Source organism: Rhyacophila brunnea, unplaced genomic scaffold (genome assembly GCF_057557595.1).
Source record: "Rhyacophila brunnea isolate RB1 unplaced genomic scaffold, BYU_Rbru_1.0 scaffold_4, whole genome shotgun sequence".
Classification (NCBI taxonomy): Eukaryota; Metazoa; Arthropoda; class Insecta; order Trichoptera; family Rhyacophilidae; genus Rhyacophila; species Rhyacophila brunnea.
This window is the reverse complement of record NW_028233068.1, coordinates 5549877-5571884: the sequence shown is the minus strand read 5'-3', so window position 1 is coordinate 5571884 and position 22008 is coordinate 5549877. Positions and strand designations below refer to the sequence as shown.

Below are 22008 nucleotides of genomic sequence, written 5' to 3'. Positions count from 1 at the left end.
ATATTATTTTCAGAACAGAACAGTGAATCGGATGAGATGTGATAGTATTGCGCGATTTATATTGTAAGTAATTTAATAATTCTTATTGAAAGTAATTTTAACGATTTGCTACGTGTAATATGGGCTGCCGTTTTCGTAACTGACCGAAAACTTTTGAATTCACCCGAAATTTAAAAATACCATGCTTATGTTGTCTAGTTGTAGTAGGATGTGCATTGTTTATAAGGTTTTTTTTAAATTTTACATTATTATGAGGCACAATTTTAATAAATTATAAAGTAAATACTAATGTTTTATATCATAATAATTTATTCATTGAAGTAGGTAGGTACATCAAATTACAACATCAATTAATATCAATAAAATATAATAATATGATAAAATCTTATTACAATTGTGGCACTAAGGTCCTCTACGTTATACCTAGTTTAATATATAAATACTATAATTAGTACACTGCTTGTCAATACGAATATTCTAATATTGAGGTCTAAATCTATTGTAATAAAAAGATTCCTAATAATAATATATTGTTCGAAATTATATTGTGTTGATGATTAGCTTTTGGAAGAAGGTGACAATGTCTACTAATGGCGAAGAAAGACTCAGAAGGAGAAAAGATGAATAAAAAAGAGAATTAATGCGAGATGCATAGAATTCCGGGTATAGTTAAATCGAAATATAAGTAACGTCCCGGGGGTAGGCAGGTGATGCGTTTCATAGGGGCTGCGAATGAGGTAACGAATATAAATATTTGAGAGCAGTGGCGGAATTTCTTGAAGCTAACGACGATTCTGTTGCTTTATTATTAAATATCGACATCTTTATCGTAATAGATTCTTGGGTTTCCAACCGCGTGTACTTGTTCCTTCTTTTCTCGACGTTTTGGGCTCGTTGCAGAGGTCATTATCAAGATATTGATGTTGTATGTATTATATTATTATGATGTATTATGATGAAGTCAGTGTTGCATTATAGTGGTCTTTTCAATGTGGAATTATAGTAGAGAGTCTCCAAAATTATAGTATTTGGGGGGAAAATATAGTACGCGTGTATAGGTTTTTTGTGTCACAGAAAAAAAATAACGGAGATTCCAATATTCAAAATTATAGTATTTTGGGCTATACCTGTTTTATATTGTACATAGTACGCGGACCAAAATTTTAGTATAAATACTATAATTATAGTACGGTTGGCAACACTGGATGAAGTGTAGTATACGTGTGTGAATGCAAACGTCGCTCTAAGAATGCCAAAAGGAATTCGATTAGTTAAGAGCAAACGTTGCTCAGAGTAATGTGTCACTCGTTACGTTCATAGTCAATGTAAATAAATTGTGAATCTATATTTTTTTTTATTAAATAAGTATATATGATATACCTACACAAGCATGTTGTAGGTGCCAAACTAATAATAAAGACATCGATTCAAGTGACGTATTTTTCGCAATTTTATTATTCCACTGCCCCAGGATTATACACATACTTTGTGCAGTTAATTTGGATATTTATATTTTTCTATTTCTCTGCTAGATTATTTTAATTGATTTATTAGTAATCATATCGTTGACTAATAGTTTTAAGCTATTTATAGAGATAACTGTTTTCTGGATTTATAATATATTTTCAATACTTGAATAACTGAATGATTTAATTAATTTTTGGAGATTGTATAAAAAATTGATAATCAATAATGACCTTAATTAAAATAATACATATTGAACGTTAAATAAACATTTATTACTGAGTCTCCGCCATTACTTCCTGGCAGTAGAATGGTGTCAGTTTCTTCTGGGAGTGTAAGAGACTTATTTATGTGTTGGTCTCCTTACTTTCAAATTCGTCACAACGTTAACACCGTTCCAAAGTGATTTGAATGCCAGAAGAATCTGTCCTTCCTCTACCTGAGCACAGTTTTCCAATTTTTTAAATTTGAGCAAATTTTAGAAGATATCTAGATATGACAATTAATTAATTACCTCTTAATAAATTTGATTCGCAACATTTCATTTTGTGGACATATTAAAATAAAATAAGCTTGATTAGTTTATAATAATAATATGTACCCGAAATCCAAGTCTAAAAGACCATTTTCGGGAAAACGTAATAATTATAGATTTAAGATTCAAGAAATTCGGATTTCTGTTTTCAGTAAAATTACAGCTAGATATTCAAATCATTTTTGACAAAATTAGAGTTGAGACTCCCTGGTTCTAAAGTACAGATTTTTATTTTCATTTTCAGAAGTCAATCAATTTTACAAAAGCTTTTCAATCTTTATAATAGATCGCCAAGTGTAATAATTATTAAAATACTATAGTGTACATTAAACAGTTTTGTCATAATTTTAGTAATTTCACATCATCACCTCGCAGTCATAATACAAAATAATCAGCATACAATCTAAAAAATACTATTCTTATATTAAATAAGTGTAATGCTGTAACGCAGGCCTGGGCAAACTACAGCCCGCGGGCCGCCAAGTATTTATATGAGGCCCGTTAGCTTTAAATGTACCTATTTCTAAAAAAAGTTTACTTTTTTCTACATTTTAATGCCCTTTTAAACAAATTCGAACAACTTAAAGATTGTGCTCGAAAAATGTTGGTAATGTAAATACAATCAAAGAGTAAGTTTTATTTTTGGTATCTTCCACTCATTTCAAAAGTGATTTAATCATACATTGAATTTCTCTCATAATCTTTATTTTTCAGTCCATTACGATATTCCATTTATAAAAAAGTTATAATTACTTAAATTATTCACATGATAAGTTAAATATATAAAATATGTAGTTAGGTGTTATGTTAAAATAATGTGAAATTAAAAAACCAAAATTAATAATAAAAATCTTTGGTAATCGATATTACAATATAATGACAAGACGTGTTGTTGAAAAGATGCTCAGTTGATCAAAATAATGTGAATTTTAGTTGAAATCTTATAATTAAAAAAATAACTTATATTAACAGCCATTTAGTTAATTTCTTGCTATAAAAATTAGAAAAATATTTAATAAGATATTTATTATAGTAATAAAAATACTATATACAATAATATTATTATCTACATACATAGCACTGAATACAGACATATACCATTCAATAACCACTAGTAATTAGTACCTCTGTGTTTATAATAAACTTAAGACAAAATCCATTGTCAGCTTCATTTATATATAATTTGTGATCATTTATTTAATAATAAATTAATAAATTATTATATTATTTGTATATTATATTAGAATTAGATAATTATTACACAACATTATCTAGAATAGGTACAGTGTATTTTGTGTATTTTTTCAAGAATCTCCTATACTTAATTGAATTCGAAAAACGTAGCTAGACATATACTTAAAAAATTAAATATAGTTTAAAGGATTATATATGATTTATAATTAATCATACATAGATATTATAATTGTCACTGTTCCAGCCAATTGTCGTAACCTTCAAATATCAAATTGTTCAGGAAGTGAAAAAAACTGTAGGCATTGGATTTTTTTTTAAATTAATTTGATTAAAAACAGACTAAAAGTTCTGTTAAAATTTTCGCAATGATATGATGAGTAGATGATATTATTTAACTATTAATGTTTTTCATAAAAAAATGAGGGTTACGCTACTTGGTTCAGAGTACTTTGGGAGAGTAATATGCAAAAAATCAACCAATTGTGAACATTGACAGTTTTCTTTTATTGACACACCGGTAGCTTACATTTAGAAGATTACAGCATTTGGCTGGAATATTTTTTGTCAAGTTACAAATTGTTTAAAAATCAGTTTTAAATTATTTTGATATGAAATATTTTTTGGGATTTATGATACTTGGACAGTTTGTGTAAAAGTATGCAATAAGTCCATTACCATCAAAATGTCACTTCGATGAAAAGTGAGACACAACAATTGGCATGTACAGTGACAATATCATAATATGATATAAAAACATGTTTTTATTCATTCTACAATTCCTAAGTTTTTGATGTTGGCAACTATTGATGTTGATGTAGATAATTAATGAGTATTCATAGATATATTGCTTTATGTGAGTTTGTAGGTCGAAACAACTGACAACATCAACAACAACTATTGTTTCCATACTACTATAATTGAGTTCTACCACGTAAATTCCAAATTATTTAATCTCTTTTAATGCCTTATAAATGGATGGAATAGAAAATAATATAATACTATGGTTCTCAAAGTATTTCAAAATTTAAAAAAAATATTATAGCAGGTGACGAATTAATAAATCGATTTATAAAATTTACCATATTAATGGAATTAGACTTTTTAAATATTATTACTAGGCACCTATATATTATAGACATGAGATTATGGTACAACAATAAATAATATAAAACAATAAATAATGATGAGCATTATTAATATGCATATATACTAAATATATTATTATTTATTATTAAATTAGGATAATTATTAGACCATTATATTTGGCAATGGAAACTTACCAAACATTTAAATAGATATTTGGCATGAATATCAAATATGACGTTGCATACATACATTGTATTTACATAGGTGTCATAGGTACAATGTAGTCAAATTTTTCTGGCAGTGCAGGCGACTCGTTTAGGTATTGGAAGCGTTAAGTTGTGATTATATTCAGATGCACGTCGCGTAATGTCACATTGTTATGGCGACAAATTTAGTCTTTGGTTTCGTCATTTTGCAGAATATTTTGAACGATCACCACCTCGGTAAAATCAATGATGGAGAGTGCCAACTCTAATGTATTAGTATTTTGAATTATTATTCATTATTCATGCTAATTACATTTAATTTTAACAGTTTTTACGTGTGCGTAGGTACGTTAAAATTACTTGCGATATTATATCCATAGAAAATATTTTGAACAGAACCCAAACTGCAGACCATAGATAACAGACAACATTCTTATAGAAAATACAGTGTCAACCGCACAAAACAAAAAACACGCGACTTTGACATGAGTCGAAAATGTGTAGGCGTGTCGAAAATGATACAAAACGTTCATTGAGTCATGCAAGTATCGATGCAGTGCTGTACAATGTGAGGTTACCTCATTGTTGTTCTGGTGATTTCGGCATATTTCGCTGGGAGCATCAGTCTAATAACATTTTTAACCCCAAGAAAAATAACATTACATACTATTTCCCGTAGCGGCAGCTTACTGTGACGTCACGTGATAGTACGCGACGTACAGCATAATATAATCACAACTTTACTTTCAAATGACATTAAAACCATTGCAAAGTGATTTCATTGTGGCCGGAATGCCAGAAGAATTTGTCCTTTGTCTACCACATAGTTTTTAAAGGACATTCTACATATTATTACATTTATGATCTATACTATTATAACTTAGGTAATCTTAATTGAAACAGATTTCATCAACCAAAAATAAATATTCTGTTTATAGTTTTGGTAAGTATTTATTAATATAGTATAATAATAATTACAAGTTATAAATTAAATGTAATATTGTACGTTATATGAAAATTATTTCGATATAGCAAAGTTCCATATAAACAGTATTAATTTGTATACATATTTTTAATCATAAAATTTATTATGAGAAAAATATTTAGTTAAGCCAGTTTATATAGATATTATTGTAATTAAAATCATTAAATAAGTGACATTGAAAAAATAAAATGTCAGTCAAATATGGTAATCAAAATGCACAATAATTTAACCACTTCAGTCAAATCCACTAACGATTGAAACACTTTCAATAACAATCAATTATTGCAATATTCAATCTCGGTATTATATATATATATATAATTTCATACTAGTAAGCACCATGCAGAGTCATGATAAATGATGAGGCCATGGTTGATTAGTCGTCTTTTCTCGCGAATTCCATTTTCTGCTGCTCCTTAATCTGCTTCATCCTGGCATAAATGGACGCCTGCTTGTAGTTGATGGGTCCATAGTCTTTCAGGTCAGCGTCTGCGTAGATCAGCTGGTCATTGATGTCAGGTTTGTAGGGCTTAACAAATGAAAAAAAGACGGTTATTGATATACTTGATAATTTTCGATCAATACGATAATTTTTTACAACGTTGTTATTAGCTCGTATTCTTGTTTTTCCGGTGGTTGTTTGTCCAGTACAAATCTTGAAATCGATTTTTAACTAACTTACCGACTAGCTAGACATTTGAAACTTTTAGAATATATCAGAACACGATGCCAATGCATTCTTTTAATAATTTTAGCCATCTTTAAGCAGAATTGAATTCATTTTCAGTTAATTCTGTTTTTTATGGAAATTTATTTCAGAAAAATTCGTAAAAAGTAAAAGACTATTATTGGTTGCTAAGGGGGTGGTCCTAGCAACTAAATTATTATTATATACATGGGTAACTATGGAAATTAAAATGAAATGTCAAAATGACGTTTCAGTATTTTATAGGTATTATTTGTTTGTTTTTTATTTACTTCATATCAAGTACAAGTTTGAGCATATTGAGCATAATGATTCAACAGAAAATTTAATAACGTTGTATATAAAATGTTCTTTTTATCTTGTATTTATTGTAGTATCAAAACATCTTATTTACGAATGGAATGAAGTCAAATTAGTTTTTTTTTAATGAGTAATGCTATGTTCCCTTTATAAGAGATGAGAATATATTTTTTCTTATGAAGAACGATAAATACGTATAAGGTAAGTCGGGGCAATATGCCTAATGGGGGAAGACGTCAAAGCTCAATTAATTTATTCGTCCATCGCTACATGTCGGTGCAGTAACCATTTTTAGGATCAGTCATTAGTACCGGAGAACACATCTAGGCGTTGGTCCTGTTAAATTTTAAATTAAAAAAAACGCTTAAATAACGACGGAAGTACCCATTATTTTCGTGTTACTTTATTTACACATTTACTCAACATATTCTCAGCATAAAGATTTGATTTGATTTGATCCATGATTAAGTTCAGTTTAATTGAATAATACACTATGTTTGGCATCACATTTTTTACTATTTGAGGTTATCTTGCACACCGGCGTTATTTTATTTCTATCTTTGGCATCTTACCCCTACAAATGGGGGAAGATGCCATTTGGTATATTTTTCGTCATTCACTATCTCAGTTTTTAGTAATTTGCAAAGCCTCATCTTTAATCATTATTGCATTTACTTCTATATTATATATTGTAGTATTGTAGCGTAATTGGCATTTCTGATGTGAGTGAATTGAGTGATGAAGAAAACTATTGCGCAATTCGCAAGGGATATTACTTTGATAAAGAAGACCCTAAAGTTGATTGGATTGCATGTGTAAAATGCCAACAATGTCTACTTGCAATAATCATGTCCAATCTGGACATTTGCGACCTGTGCACGAAGTCTTAATTTTTTTTTAGTTTGTGGTATCTTCCCCCGACAAAATGGGGGAAGATGGCATTTTTAGTTTTTATATTTTTTATATTGTTCCAGTTAAATTTGTAATAGTATTGCTGCTAAATATTATAATAAAGTGTCTCTCTAATATAACTATGTTTTTATTTTGAATATAAATATATTATTTTACAATCAGTAATCCGTCAAAGTAAAAATTAGGCATATTCCCTCGACTTACCTTAGTAATTTACTTTATTACTGGAAAGACAAATTGATTATAATATTATATTATACAGAGGTAAAGCGATCTAATTAATGGCCATTAATATGATAATTGAAATTTAAGACCAATAACAATTAAACTGCTAGAGAATTTAGCATTTTGATTATATTTTCAGAGTTTTAGATTGTTGCATTGTTGCATAGAATGGATTAATAAACGTTCAGATTGTTAGTAATATTAAGACTCACCTTCCGCCTAAAAAAAGTATTAATCAAAGGTCAATTTCTTCAAACTTGAGTGTAGCATATTCTGTTCTTGGCTTTCTTTGCACGCCCACAACTTTTTCATCTTTATGCTTAGTTTTATCACCGGAATCTTTTGAGAAAAGCTTTTTGTTGGAATTGACTTTGTCTTTATATTTCTGATCGTGATCCTCCAGATCTAAATCAGCGTAAACGAGTCGTTTCTTCTGGAAGCCGACGACTGCTTGGTCTTCGGTCGGCACATATTTGTGTCGGTTTAATGAGCTCATGGTATATGTATTTTGTGGATTCTTTTTCTGACTACAATTTCCACTCTTATTGTCACGTTTAAGTAATTCGTGTAACCGATTCAATGATTCTCTATGAGACGGATCAATCGAATCATCATTGAAATCAGTACTTTGAGCATTACCCAACGGGTAATCCATTCTCCTTCCATGCCTGTCTTTAAATTCTGCTTCATGGTTACTCTTGTTATTATCAAAATATAAACTATCACCGTTCTTGTGCTTTCCTTTTTGCTTATTCGGTTTATAAACAAGAGGCCCGATTGTTGGGTTCTCGTTAAGGTTTTCGGTGTGGCTGACTGAATGGATTGGTTGAAAGTAACAGAAGCTGTGATGTTTTTGCAAAGGCAGCTGTACCGGTCGATTGTTGTTTGAATTCTGCGGATGTGTACGGTTGAGCTTCTGCGTCACTTGTTCTAATGGGTTAGTATTCTGAAAATATGTTGTTATATTGTGGTAAAATGTTTTGTTATTATACAAAAAGCAACACAAATTTTTAATATTATAAAAAAAACATTATTTTAATCAAGCAAGAAAAACTCGGCACCAAACTTCAGCACTAATTTAATTTTGAATATTCTGGGAAAAATATAAGTTGTTTTGTATTAAGTCGTTAGAATTTCCAAAACTAAGACTTTTTTTTATATAATATACTAATCTAGTTAATAGATTAAAGTATAGGTACTTTACATACATAATAAACCTATGATTATTTTAGATGATGTCTAATATTTTTTCACTTTAAATAAATTTAAGAATATCTTCGTAGATCAATTTCGCCAATGATAAAAGCGCGAGGAAGAATAATAATAATTGTACATTAAAAATTCCATGATTGAGGTACCTATGTCCTTTTGGAACGATCGGGTGCAATAGGGCCTCACACTCTAGGGGGGTCTCACGTTCTAGATAATTTCAGATGGCGCAAAAAATAATGAAATGGCAAGAAATGAATTGATTTTTAAATTAAATTAATCTTTTTTATTGTAAGACATTTAAAACCCAACGGATTTGTGCAGTAGAATTAATTATTGTAGCACCATGGAATCGTTATGAAAATTCATCCAAGAACATCTTCGGCATATTTCTAATAAAGATATTCAAGAAAACACATTCAAAACAAGCTCATTAACGCCATGACCAGTGACGTCCCGTGGGGGTAGGCTGATTGAGCGTAGCTTGGGGGCGGCAGTTACTCTAAGGGCGGCAAATCGAGGAGAATCATTTCATATAATATATAGAAATAGCTACCTAAGATAAGTAATAACGAAAATATTTTTCCATTAAAAAAAACCGCTCACTGGACACAAAATGTATTAATTAACATAAAAGGTTTAACAGGACTGTAATTTTCTTGTCGTGTTCACGATGTGTAAGAAGCTACTGTATTACCAACATCAAAAAATCCAATTTTACAATCGGGGAAAAATATTTATAAATTTAATTTTGTATGTTTTTGTGATATTTGTTATGAATGACTGTCGATAAAAATAATTTGATTGGACACGTAGTTTCATTATTTGTGTAATTTTAAAATACATAAATAGTAAATTATTAAATTAAGTATGTATAGTTTTTTCAAGTAAACTCTTAAGTAACATCCATTAATGGAGGGAAATATAATATTGGTACCCGTATACAGGGACCTTGCGCAGATTATTCAATTAGGCCTCGCACTTGCTAGGACTGGTCCTGGTCATTACTAATTTATTAATGTTCAAGATACGTTATAATGCGTTTCTTAAACAATATTATTATTTATTTCACATCTACTAAGCAAGTTTTTCACCCATCAAATGATAGACATCATGTTTTAATTGAATTAATGTTATTAAAATTTACCTGTCTTAAATTAAGTTCTCTTATTTTTGCTCTGACAAGTGAGCCATCGTGAATTTCAGAACTTGAACTCGCCGAGTGCTGTCTGTACTCTGATCCACCTTTGGAGCTAACACTGCTCTGACTTCTTCTTATGACATTTTTTTGTACAGGATGTACTTTAGGTATTGGCTTTGGGAGAAGATTTGGAATTTGTAAAGGAATTTTAGCTGGCTGGATTAACATTTGTTGCTTTGGTATACCTTTTCCTATTGATGCATTTGTGGAGTAATCGTAAGAAATATTTTCATTTGACTTTCGAAGTAAAGAAGCTGGCTTGATTTGATTAATTGTTCCCTGTCTCATACTGTTATGGGAATGAATATTGACTAGGTTTTGATTAGGAGCATTTTGATGTATCGGTGGCATGTTTGCAGGAATACTATTGATGATGAATGGTTTAACCTTCGGGGTTGCATCGACAACACTTGGTGATATTTTAACAAGTTCTTTTTTGACACAGTTGATCTCATCCGGATGGTTTATTGTATGTAATTCTATATCTACCGTGTCTTGGTTAGATTGACTCGTCGGTTCATTAAATGAAGAATTTCTAGAAGGAGTCTTACTGCTGATTATTTTACCCTCTTTTATTTTTGCAGGTTTTTCTTTTACCGGACTTTCTGGAATTTTATCAGAAAGAATGCCACTTTTAGTCGTCCTTTTTGGAAAAGTTAATGATGTAAAATTGGGATGGCATTTTTTTTTACTCGATAATTTTTCAGAGAGATTCGAATACATATTTTCAGATTTAATAAATTTTCTGGGTAATGTTTTTGGCGTTTCGGAAATTGGTAAAAATGCCGATTTAGATTTTTCATCAGATAAATAACCATTTTCCAAGTCACGTTTTAATTTTACATCACATTCATCAGTTTTTTTATGTTTTTCAAATTCCTCCAATTTCAAAGCGAAATTTGCATAAACGTGATCTTTGGAGGTTTTTTTTATGCCCTTTTCCGGAGTAATCGGGGGAGATTTTATAGTTCTAGGAGCGGGCGTCGGTGTTTTTGAGTCGCTTCTGTTTGGGAAGATATGTCTAGCTTTATCTGCTGGACTATTTTCATATATTTGTATAGAATCGGTCAAATTTTGAAATGAAACATTCATACATTCAGAAGTCAAACTATTGGTCATCAGTCCAACTTCTGGGCTTGAAATTGCTGGACTGAAAAGACCAGGAAAGTTAGCATATATAACGTCTTTAGTTCTGACTGTTGATGTTCCTTTAACCCCGATAGTCTTTTGACCTTTGTTAATTAAATCCCGTTTGTCTATCATAATGTAATCAATTTGATGTGTACCTGGATAACACCTGTCCAGTTTTCGTTTTCTAACTACTTTCATAGAGCTGAATTGTAGTTCATTTCGTTTGATGTGATCTTTTTTGGCATCCAGAGAGTGAAATTTTTGATCTTCATCACCGGACGTCAAACAATCTTCATTCAATGTCTCCAAATGTCTATCGTGATGCTTTAACCCATTTTCATCCACAGATAGATTACTTAACCCACGTGAAAAATGTGGCACTGAAGATGTAAGTGTTGTAGTAGAGCTATTTAAACTACTGACACCTTGGGATGTTGTATTGTTAAGTGCTCGAGAAGATGTTGAAGGTACGAGAGTATCGATGGAAGTGTTTGATATACCAACACTGGATAGGGTCAAGGGTCGTAGAGTATGGGAGTAGGGCGGACAAGAAAGAATACGAGGAGTGAAAGATGGATTGCATCTCAATTGTTTTTCCAAAGCCGATTCTGGAGATTTATCATTATTCTGTTCAGCAATGGCCCTAACAACTCTTGGTTGTATCATTTGTATGGGCTGTGTAGTGAATTCCATTGTCCACGGATTAATTATTTTACCAATAATTTTAGATTTCAAATATGCGGTTTTGTATGAATATGATAAATGTTATAGTGAAAACATCAAAAGAAAACCATGAAATCATGCAGGGCGTGAAAAAAAAACACAAACATATTAGAAAAGGATTACTACACAATCATTGTAAAAAGCAGAAAATATAAAAATAATTAATTGTAAGTATAAGTAAGTACCTACCTTAATTAGATATTAACATATAGGTACATAATTTGAAAACACTTCAGAGAATTCAGAGATTCGCACCCATGTGCACTGACCACTGAGCTATGCGCATTCTATCTAGTTTCGACGAGTGTTTTTACAACATCGCGATTTTTAAATTGCGTTACATTTTGGTAATCAGTTTTTGTATTTTAAATTGAGGGAATCCTTATACCAGCAGAGGCACCTAGCGGAAAAATACGAAGCTTGCAATTTGAGACATTTTTTTGATAATTTACAATTTCAACTGTAATAAATATATATATGAAAACATTAAAAAGAAAAATATTTTTTTTAAGTCAAAGATAAACTTACAATTGTAAAAAAATGTATATTTGTTACATATTTATGTCCACAGTTACGTTATTAATACATTCCATTTTATGGACATATTTATTATTAAAATTTAGTTTATTAAGTTTAAAATTTTTCATCGTGTAGATTTTTGACTAATTCATCGTTTTAATATTTTTTATATTTATTTTAAAAAACATCGATTTTTATAAAAATATAAATGTGTATAACTTGAAATCCTTTTTATTTTATATACAATATACTATTTATATCATCAAAATCATCATTGGACTGGGTCGATCCATTGCTGGATGAATGACTCACCAAATTGATTCCGTTCGGCTTAGGGCATTTATGTATTGCGTTGCTATGTTTATCAAATTTATTGATATTATTTACGAGCTTCAATATTGGGCCCATACCTAAAATGAAATTTCATTTTTCAAAATATTTTTCTTTTTAATGTTTTCAGATACTTACTTACATATTTCTGTTGAAATTGTAAATTATCAAGAAAATGTCTCAAATTGCAAGCTTCATATTTTTCCGATAGGTGCCTCAGCTGGTATAAGGATCTCCTAATTACCGGTGATAGGATCACTCCAAATTTTTGTTAAAACGTACTTGCACTTGCAAATAATTTAGTAAATTATCTTTTTTATTGAACGAATAATACGCAAGATTTAAGAATGTAACATTCTTTTATTGAAAATACGTACTTTGAAAACACACCTAGGTACCTAACCACTAGAAAAAAAATTGGGGTGTGCAGGTTCGAATATGGGACGTCATTTTTTTCAAAAAAAAAAATTCTAGTGTTCATAATGTTACACTTTTAAATCTTGTGAATAAAAAAATAATTTATTGCCTTCATTAAATTGAAAATTTATGCCTGTCATTGAAAATTATAACTTTCAAAATTTTTAAGTGATGTAGGTAATTAATTTTGCTACAAAATAAAGATATAGCTTAGTTCACATCAATACAAAAAAGTTAACACAAGACGTTGATTAGTATGGCTACAATAAAAATAAAAGGTGCCTTAGATTTAACAAAAACAAATTAGATGTAATAAAAAAATGTCACTGACTTTATTGGGAGCTTGTTGAAGTCCATGGAAGGGAAGATTTTCATAGACCCCGGGATTATCAATTCCTGGTTCTTTAGCACCACCGGGGGCTGAAATCACAAACAAAGAAAGACATAAATAAATTTAACATGTTATTTGAAAAAATAAAACAAACTCGTCAATTTTACTTACCTTTATTCCTTATTTGAAATAAGGAAACTATCTTGGAAACAAAATATATAATTTTAATTTGTCGATACAATTTATTACCAATTTAATTAATTCCCAATATATGTTTATAATCTACGAGATGTTCTATTTTAATGAACGTATTCGATGTCATATGAGACTCCTCAAAGTGAATGTTATATAGAGAAACATTTTTACGTATGTTGTCAGTCATTCACCCTATCGTTGGTTCCTTGCACTGGATCAAAAAGTAATATGAATTCTTTCCCAGCTACAGGATTGACCCCGCAACTCACGGCTTCAGAGATGGGCGCTCTACCAACTTAGTCACCGTGGATGCCAATTGATAATAGATGAACAATTAATATTAATTACAACAACAAAAAAACGTCGATTGATAAATTCCCAAAATATTTATATAATCTACGAGATGTTCTATTTTAATGAACGTATTCAATGCCATATGACACCCCACAGAGTGAATGTTATATTGAGAAACTTTTTTACATATTATATTGGTTGTCAGTTATTTGCTCAACCGCTGGTTCTTTCCACTGGATCGAAAAAACAATATGAATTTTTTGCCAGTCGCAGAATTGACCCCGCCCCACGACTCACAGCTATAGAGACGGACGCTCTACCAACTAAGTCACCGTGGATGCCAATTGATAATAGATGAACAATTAATATTAATTACAACAACAAAAAAACGTCGATTGATAAATTCCCAAAATATGTATATAATCTACGAGATGTTCTATTTTAATGAACGTATTCAATGCCATATGACACCCCACAGAGTGAATCTTATATTGAGAAACTTTTTTACATATATTGGTTGTCAGTTATTCGCTCAACCGCTGGTTCTTTCCACTGGATCGAAAAAACGATATGAATTTTTTGCCAGTCGCAGAATTGACCCCGCCCCACGACTCACAGCTATAGAGACGGACGCTCTACCAACTAAGCCACTGTGAATGCCGATTGATAATGGATACACAATTATTAATTACAAAAATACAATTAGTTCGCATTATGGTGAATTTATATTTTTTTAAATTTATAATGTATTTATAAGGTGCTAATACAGAATGCACACAAAATATTGTTTTGCAAGTATTGTTAATATTAAGTACCTACTAACATATTACAAAAAATATTAGTGTATTGATTTCATCATATCCTTTGACTTATTACTGAGGATCGTTAACACTGAAATTTTAATGGATTCCAAGATTTTCAGGAAAAGTGCATTCCCGTTCCGCTCTTTCTACACCACACCATTGTGGCCAGTGACGTTTTACAACAACGCACACTACATTATAATATTGAGTCATTAATGAGGTCATCTGTACCTCAGTATGGCCCGTTTCAAACGGGACACCGGTGTCGCGCTCGATATATTATAGGAGGCCTTTGTATTCGAATGAAGGGGCCTTTGTATTATGTTTATGAACGCCCCAGAGCTAATGAGTCAACGCATAATTTCGCGTTTTATAAATTAGAACATAAAACTGGCTGCGGTAATAAAAACAGGTGTATCGGTGGCTTGAGAATGTAGCGGCCGACGGAAAAGTGTACCGGACACGCGTTGACTCATTAGCTCTGGGGCGTTTATAAACATAATACAAGGCCCCTTTATTCGAATACAAAAGCCTCCTATATTATATCGTGAGCGACACCGGTATCCCGTCTGAAACGTGCCTATAGTTCTGATATATGAGCTGCCTAGAGTCATAACTCATATATTAAAAAAATCGACTTTTGTGATAATCGCAAAAAAGCATGTTTTTGTAATTAGAGGATAAGTATTTAACTCCCTTGAATATTAATGAGTGACTGAGTCGATTGAAAATATTTTTTAAATATATATATAATACTCCTAAGGCTGCGTCACACAGCAAACTATGAGAAATAGAGCTCACTGATTGCTTAGAAAGTCCTCGATGACAGAACTCACATTCATTGAAAAATGTGAGTTATGACACCAACAGTCAACTTTGTCAACGATTTTCACATGGTTTAAATTTTAAAGTGACTTGATAGCCAACTATTTTTCTTTATTTTTAACTCAAAAATGACAAAATTGCAAAATGTGAGTTATGACTCTAGGCGACTCATATACTCGTAGTATATTAGTTTATGGTTCTGTCAATTTAGATTTAGAGGGTATTTAGTCCTCAAAGCTCAAGTTTGCCTCCTGAATAGTGATAGATATAGTTTTTTGAAGTATTACTTCTTTATAATTAATGAATAATTCAATAATTTAATATGGGTACTTAATTAACAATAACTAATTAAAAAAATGTTACGGAATAAAGATTCTTATTTAATTATTTACCTTGTCCTGGCTTTTTTCGTTTTCTGGAGTTAGAACTTCCCCTAGATTCTGATGAACTGTTAAGTTCTGCTTGAGGATTAGTACCAGTTAAAACAATTTCATTTTCACAATTGTTAATTTCACTATGTCCATCTGTTTTTGTTGGTCTTCTAAATGTTATGACTAAAAATAATAAAACATGACAACATAAAGCAGAACAAACCATGCATAAAAATAAAGAAAATATGAAATGAAAACAAATAATATGCCATGAATTACTATAATAATATTATCAACATCCTTTTTTGCATTCAATGCATCTGGTTTTCTTTAATTTCTTCTTTGGAAAATAATTAAATAAAATCCAAATCACTATAAATGTATAATGTTTGAGGCTTTCACGGTTGTTTTTTATCGTAGTATATTCTTGGGTTTTCACCGTGTCTCCTTCTTCCTTCTTTACTCGACGTTTCGGGCTCGTTGCAGAGGCCATTATCAAGAGATATGTTTTATGATGAAATGTGGTGTAGGTATGTGAATGTAAACGTTGCTCTAAGAATGTCAAAAGGAATCCGATTATCTAAGAGCAAACTGTCAATCATTACGACCGGAGATACTGGCTCGAATATTAGATTTTGCTGATAGTGCCGGAAGCCATGACGTTTTTAATCGTAATCCATCATCCCTATTAATGTTTTCAGGGTTTCTGTGGATTTCAATAATAAAGGTCGTAATAAAGGATATTTCGCACGATTGGTAAAGGAGGCCATTGAAATCCACAGAAACCCTGAAAACATTAATAGGGATGATGGATTACGATTAAAAACGTCATGGCTTCCGGCACTATCAGCAAAATCTAATATTCGAGCCAGTATCTCCGGTCGTAATGATTGACAGATTACTCTGAGCAACGTTTGCTCTTAGATAATCGGATTCCTTTTGACATTCTTAGAGCAACGTTTACATTCACATACCTACACCACATTTCATCATAAAACATATCTCTTGATAATGGCCTCTGCAACGAGCCCGAAACGTCGAGTAAAGAAGGAAGAAGGAGACACGGTGAAAACCCAAGAATATACTACGACTATAAATGTAGACTAAATTCAAAATGAATTGATAGGTATATATTGTAATGTATATAAAATTGATTTAATTAGTTAATAAAAGATGACTTGTATACCTCCAGAAGACGGCATGACAATTGAAGTATTTGTCTGAAATATTCCTTTAATTCCTTTGGATTTGTTTTCTTTATTGACTTGTCCATCTTTCAAAGTAAATCCAACTAAAGACAGGGCTCTTTTATTTGATTTAGTTCTTTTAACTTTCTCATGGTTATCTGTGATACCATCGTCACTCAGACATTCATCTTCATCACTCTTTAAATTTTTTCCCTTTGTCATAAAATCGAGTTTACCAAATATCTTTGACAATTTAGACCTTTTCTTAGTTTCTTTCATGATATTTTTGCACTTATCTCGATCGAATCTGATCGAGTGATCCCCTTGAGTAGTTTCATCATCATCATTTACGTGGACAATATCAGCTACGTCATTTCTTTCCAATATCCCCACTTTTGACACATCCTTGGAATTTTGAGTACCTTTAATTTGTGTGGCGTTGTTTGGTCCATCAATTTTATCCGGTGATTCATGTGACTTCAGTGCACTTGTCTCAGGGGCTTTGATATGATTTCTGCCAAACCTTTTAGGACTTAGAGAATGATTTGAATTCACATGTACTAATACACCCGGTTTCAACGGCCATTTGTTAGGAGATGCTATTGGACTGAATTGTGTATCTGCAGCAATTTTTTGACCACTATGATCTTGTTCTTTAACTATCTCTTTGTCGTTTGTTCTAATATCATTGTTATTATTACCAAACAACTTCTTATTTTCATTCTCTGTAATTTTAGTATTGGGACTTCTAATTTGTTTTATTTCACTGGTAAAACTAATACTTTGATTTGAATCTATTTTATTGAGACTAGTATTTGACTTTGCATTTTGTTTAGCTTGTAACGTAGCTTGATAGCTAGCTTCCAACTGGCTTAAATCGGCTTGAAGTCTTCCTGTCACCTGGTTTTGTACCACCGGGTTCATATCACTACCAAGTCGAGTTTGCGGTACAATAAATTGCCCTTGCAATGGAACAAGCCGGGATTTTTCCGAATATTGCACTGGCGTTGTGGGAAGTTGAATTCTTGGTGAAATACTTTGTGATACCATTGCCTGCACAATTGAGGTCTCGTTTTGGATAGTAATCGCTGAACTGTGATATGTGGCAATAGTGAAATCAATGTGTTTTTGCGCATGCCGTGAATATATTATGAAGTGGTATGAATGAATGAAGACATGAAATAAAACATAAACACGTATTAGCAGTTTTCAAAGCATTTAGGTAATGAATATTACAACTACAATACATAAAATATTAATATAAACTGCTATTTATAAAAATATAAATATTATGCAGGTACCTATTATCCTAATTAATGAAACCAAGCAAATTGTTTCAGTTACTATTAAGTTGCACAAATAAAACTCTCTATCAAGACCATATGGACGTCATGGCGAAGACTTGGACCAACTAAACGTCTATTTAGCCGTTAGCGCTTAACTTGACTAGTGAAAAACTATTTCATAACAAATATTTTTATTCTAAAAATACATAAAGTAATGCGATTGCCAATAATGTTGGCGCCAATTGATTTATTCTTACAACTGTAAGTATTGAAAAGCAAGTAAACTTAAACATATACAGTTGAACGTGGTTATTACGAAGAAGATGGGACCGACTGAATTTGCTCGTTATAAGCATTACTCGTTATATAACATTTTTCACGCCACGCTCTATTTAAGCATAGAACATAAAAAATCTGAAAACCATCGTAAAAATCCTCGAAACAAGCGTGGCATTCATAAACTACAAAAGAAGTTGTTTATTGTAGGTACTAGTAGGTACCTACTGACTTCACAAAGCTTGGATTTTGTACATGCAATTTCAACCATATGCGTGGATACTTTTTCAATGTTGTCGGGGAAAACACCAATTAGGTACTTAGACACTTAACTAGCGTCATAAACGTAATCCGATCCCGGTGGCATCGGTCTAGTTAACTGCCCGGTCGGATTTTATTGCTTAGGGTCGAAAAAGGTGTTTTTAAACGATTGACAGATTAACAGTTTTGCTCAGTATACCCAAGAAGTAGCTCCTCATTACAAAAGTGAATAAATGTATGGAGAAAATCATAAACTAAAATGTCAACGAATGTTTCCTCATTACATCCAAGATCTCGCTATTTCCGTGATCGTAATAACCAAGTTCGACTGTGATTGGTAAAATTTGATTTCCAAATTAATATTTTATTTATTCATCGTTTACCTTTGTCCAAACGGTCTTGCCACTAACTGATGTAATGAGTTTGTACTAGTAGTAAAGTTCAACTAATTCTACTGTGGAGCATAGACGCTAAACTTGACTTACATACATACATCCATGCTAAAGTTATAAATAAGATAATAATGTAATTTTAAGTATTAAATTATTAACCTTTCTCTCTCGTCCAGCGGGACTGAACTATTGTCTGTAGAGGCCAAATATTCAATGTTGTTAGAGGCACGTACGTACATTGATTGCATGGTTTAGTAGAGTTATATCAAGCACAGGCCAGGTTTTGTTGGCGCATCACATGGGCATATGCAAAAACAGGGAAAAGCATAAGTTATAATAATAAAATCTAATGGATTAAAGTTTTGTACAATTCCATTTGAGTCATTTTTTGCGACTTTGGTTTTGCCTTTTGGCATCTTCAGGCACTGTGTAGACTCGCCAAAAGGCAAATACACACTGACAACGAATACTATTAACTATACTTATATAAAAAATTAATACAATAATGTATGTAAAAACTTTATTACCTCCCTATTAAATCAAGGATCACAATAAAAATAAATAAATCATACGATGACTTAATAGGTAGGTGATAGAGTTTTTACCTACTTCATTGTATTAATTTGTTATATAAGTTAGAGTTAAGGTGATACATCACTGAAACGGCAAATAATTTTCAACTATAGGCGCGTCGAAATTTTGGCATTCTGAGAGAGAACGTCGAGCTGGAAATACGTCACTTTGTTTCATGATGGCGACGGGCGTATTAATTCTTAAATCGTGTAAAGATGACTAAAAAAGTTACCCATTTACTTTAAAAAGAAAACATGTCAATGAATATATTATTATTGTTACTAATAGAACATACGTTAAAGTGCCCACCACCACCCGTCATATATGCACAGCCGTGGATATGCACGGCCGCTTTCTATGACGCTTTAAACGTGTCTGAAAGAAGTGATTTTAAGTGCTCATTCCGTCCCGAGAAGGAGCCGCACAGGACTGATGCTGCAACCATGCACCGTAGTGCTTAAAGAAGAAAGTTAAGAAAGATTTTTTTTTGTTTTTTGCACTGGCTCTGCTGTCCGCTGACGTTAAGCGCTTTGTGTACCCGCATACTGAGTGTCACGAATTGAAATGGATGAGTCTACAGAAGAGTCGGGATTATCCCGCTCCCCATGCGATGCTGCAAATTTCTCGAATGCCGCAAAGTTGGCCTCAGTTGCTATCAGATCTCCATGACCAATTGGGCCCGTGTGAGGACGGACCCTGGCAAACAGCTCCGCTCGTTCGAGTTCCATAAGCGGGCAATAAACAGAACATAAAATGGACGTATGTTGGATGTATATGACAAATTATATTTCGTTTGGCATGCGTCATTTACACCCGCGACCCGCAATCCGCGCATCGCCTAGCCACGATCTTTTTAGACCGTGCCTCAACTGAGGTACAACCTTAATAGTATACGTTGTCAGTGCATGATTTTGGATGCTCTCACATAGTATTAATTTAGTATGGATTTTATTTGGTGATTTAATTTTTTATTTCGATCTTTCTACAAGTGATAAAATACATATGGTAGAGAAAAAAAATGCGCATCACATGGTGTCAATAAAACTCATTTTCGTCAAAATCACCACATAGGAGGTATTTAATATACAGCGACGATTTGTAGAATATTTACAAATGATTTTTTTTTTATAAAAATAAATAGATTTATTATAAAATGAGAATAATTTAAAAACTTGTACTGACATTTAGATGCAGCTCTTCTCCGCCGGCATATGCACAGGATAATGAGGCATAGAAGAATGACAAGAATGAGCAGTATGCCGATTCCAGCAGCCACAAGCAACGCTGTCCTACTCCACCAGCGCCACCAAGGAAGGCTTCCTAAAATGATAAGAAATAATATGACGAGGTTAGGTCATGTTTGATAATTTAGAATAAATTTAAATTACAATGCCACAATCTTATACAGGTAACCCCCCGTTCATTCCGACCCCGGCGAGTGCGGATTCGTTATATCGCGATCTTTTTTTAAAAGTGGAAATTATGGAAAAGGGAATTATCCTTCAAATTCAATTTTTAATGTGGATGAGACGGGACTCTATTGGAAACGAATGCCATCACGTACGATTATTTCCATAGAAAGACTGTTTCTGGATTTAAAGCATCCAAGGATAGTCTAACTCTTCTTCTCTCAACTCATTGAAAAAACTGATGGACGTGATAGAGATGCCATGCGGGTTTGGTGAAAACAATTTAATATTATGAAAGCTATCAGAAACATCGACAAAGCGTGGAATGAAGTCACCCAGTCGTTATAACATTAGTACCTATTTTAAGAAACTTGAATTTTTCCTAGAAATATAAATAATGACAAACATAACATGGCAACATTGGCAAAACAATGAAAATCATAGTTAGTAAAATTACACCAACCCATACAAATGTACTTTTTATATTATTATCTGATCTATGTATGACAAGCTTCATATAAAAATTAATAAAATTAATTGGTAGGTATATTGATAATATTGATGAGGATAACATAATATAAAATAAATGAATATGACGCTTTTTGTGCGGTGTGGTAGCACAATGGGAGCAGGCATGTAATTAGGGATTGCAATACCGAATG

At 31.9% G+C, this 22008-nt stretch overlaps 2 protein-coding genes across 4 annotated transcripts in view; both read right to left on the bottom strand.

The window, feature by feature from the left end:
- Window positions 1-297: 297 nt before the first annotated feature.
- The window catches only part of LOC147066743 (hemicentin-1-like), a 129725-nt gene continuing 108014 nt past the window's right edge, over window positions 298-22008 (bottom strand). For all 3 annotated transcript variants that reach the window (XM_085954368.1, XM_085954369.1, XM_085954370.1), the window contains exons 22-24: window positions 21120-21257; window positions 13475-13563; window positions 298-5999 (exon numbers count right to left, since the gene is read on the bottom strand). In XM_085954368.1, the coding sequence (XP_085810494.1) occupies window positions 5847-5999; window positions 13475-13563; window positions 21120-21257 (380 nt within the window). In that variant the 3' untranslated portion in view covers window positions 298-5846. The remainder of the gene's footprint in view (window positions 6000-13474; window positions 13564-21119; window positions 21258-22008) is intronic.
- LOC147066744 (uncharacterized) lies at window positions 7327-8589 on the bottom strand (the record flags this gene model as incomplete). The annotated part of the gene is made up of 1 exon (XM_085954372.1): window positions 7327-8589. A coding segment is annotated over one exon (741 nt), but the record flags the coding sequence as incomplete, so codon positions are not given.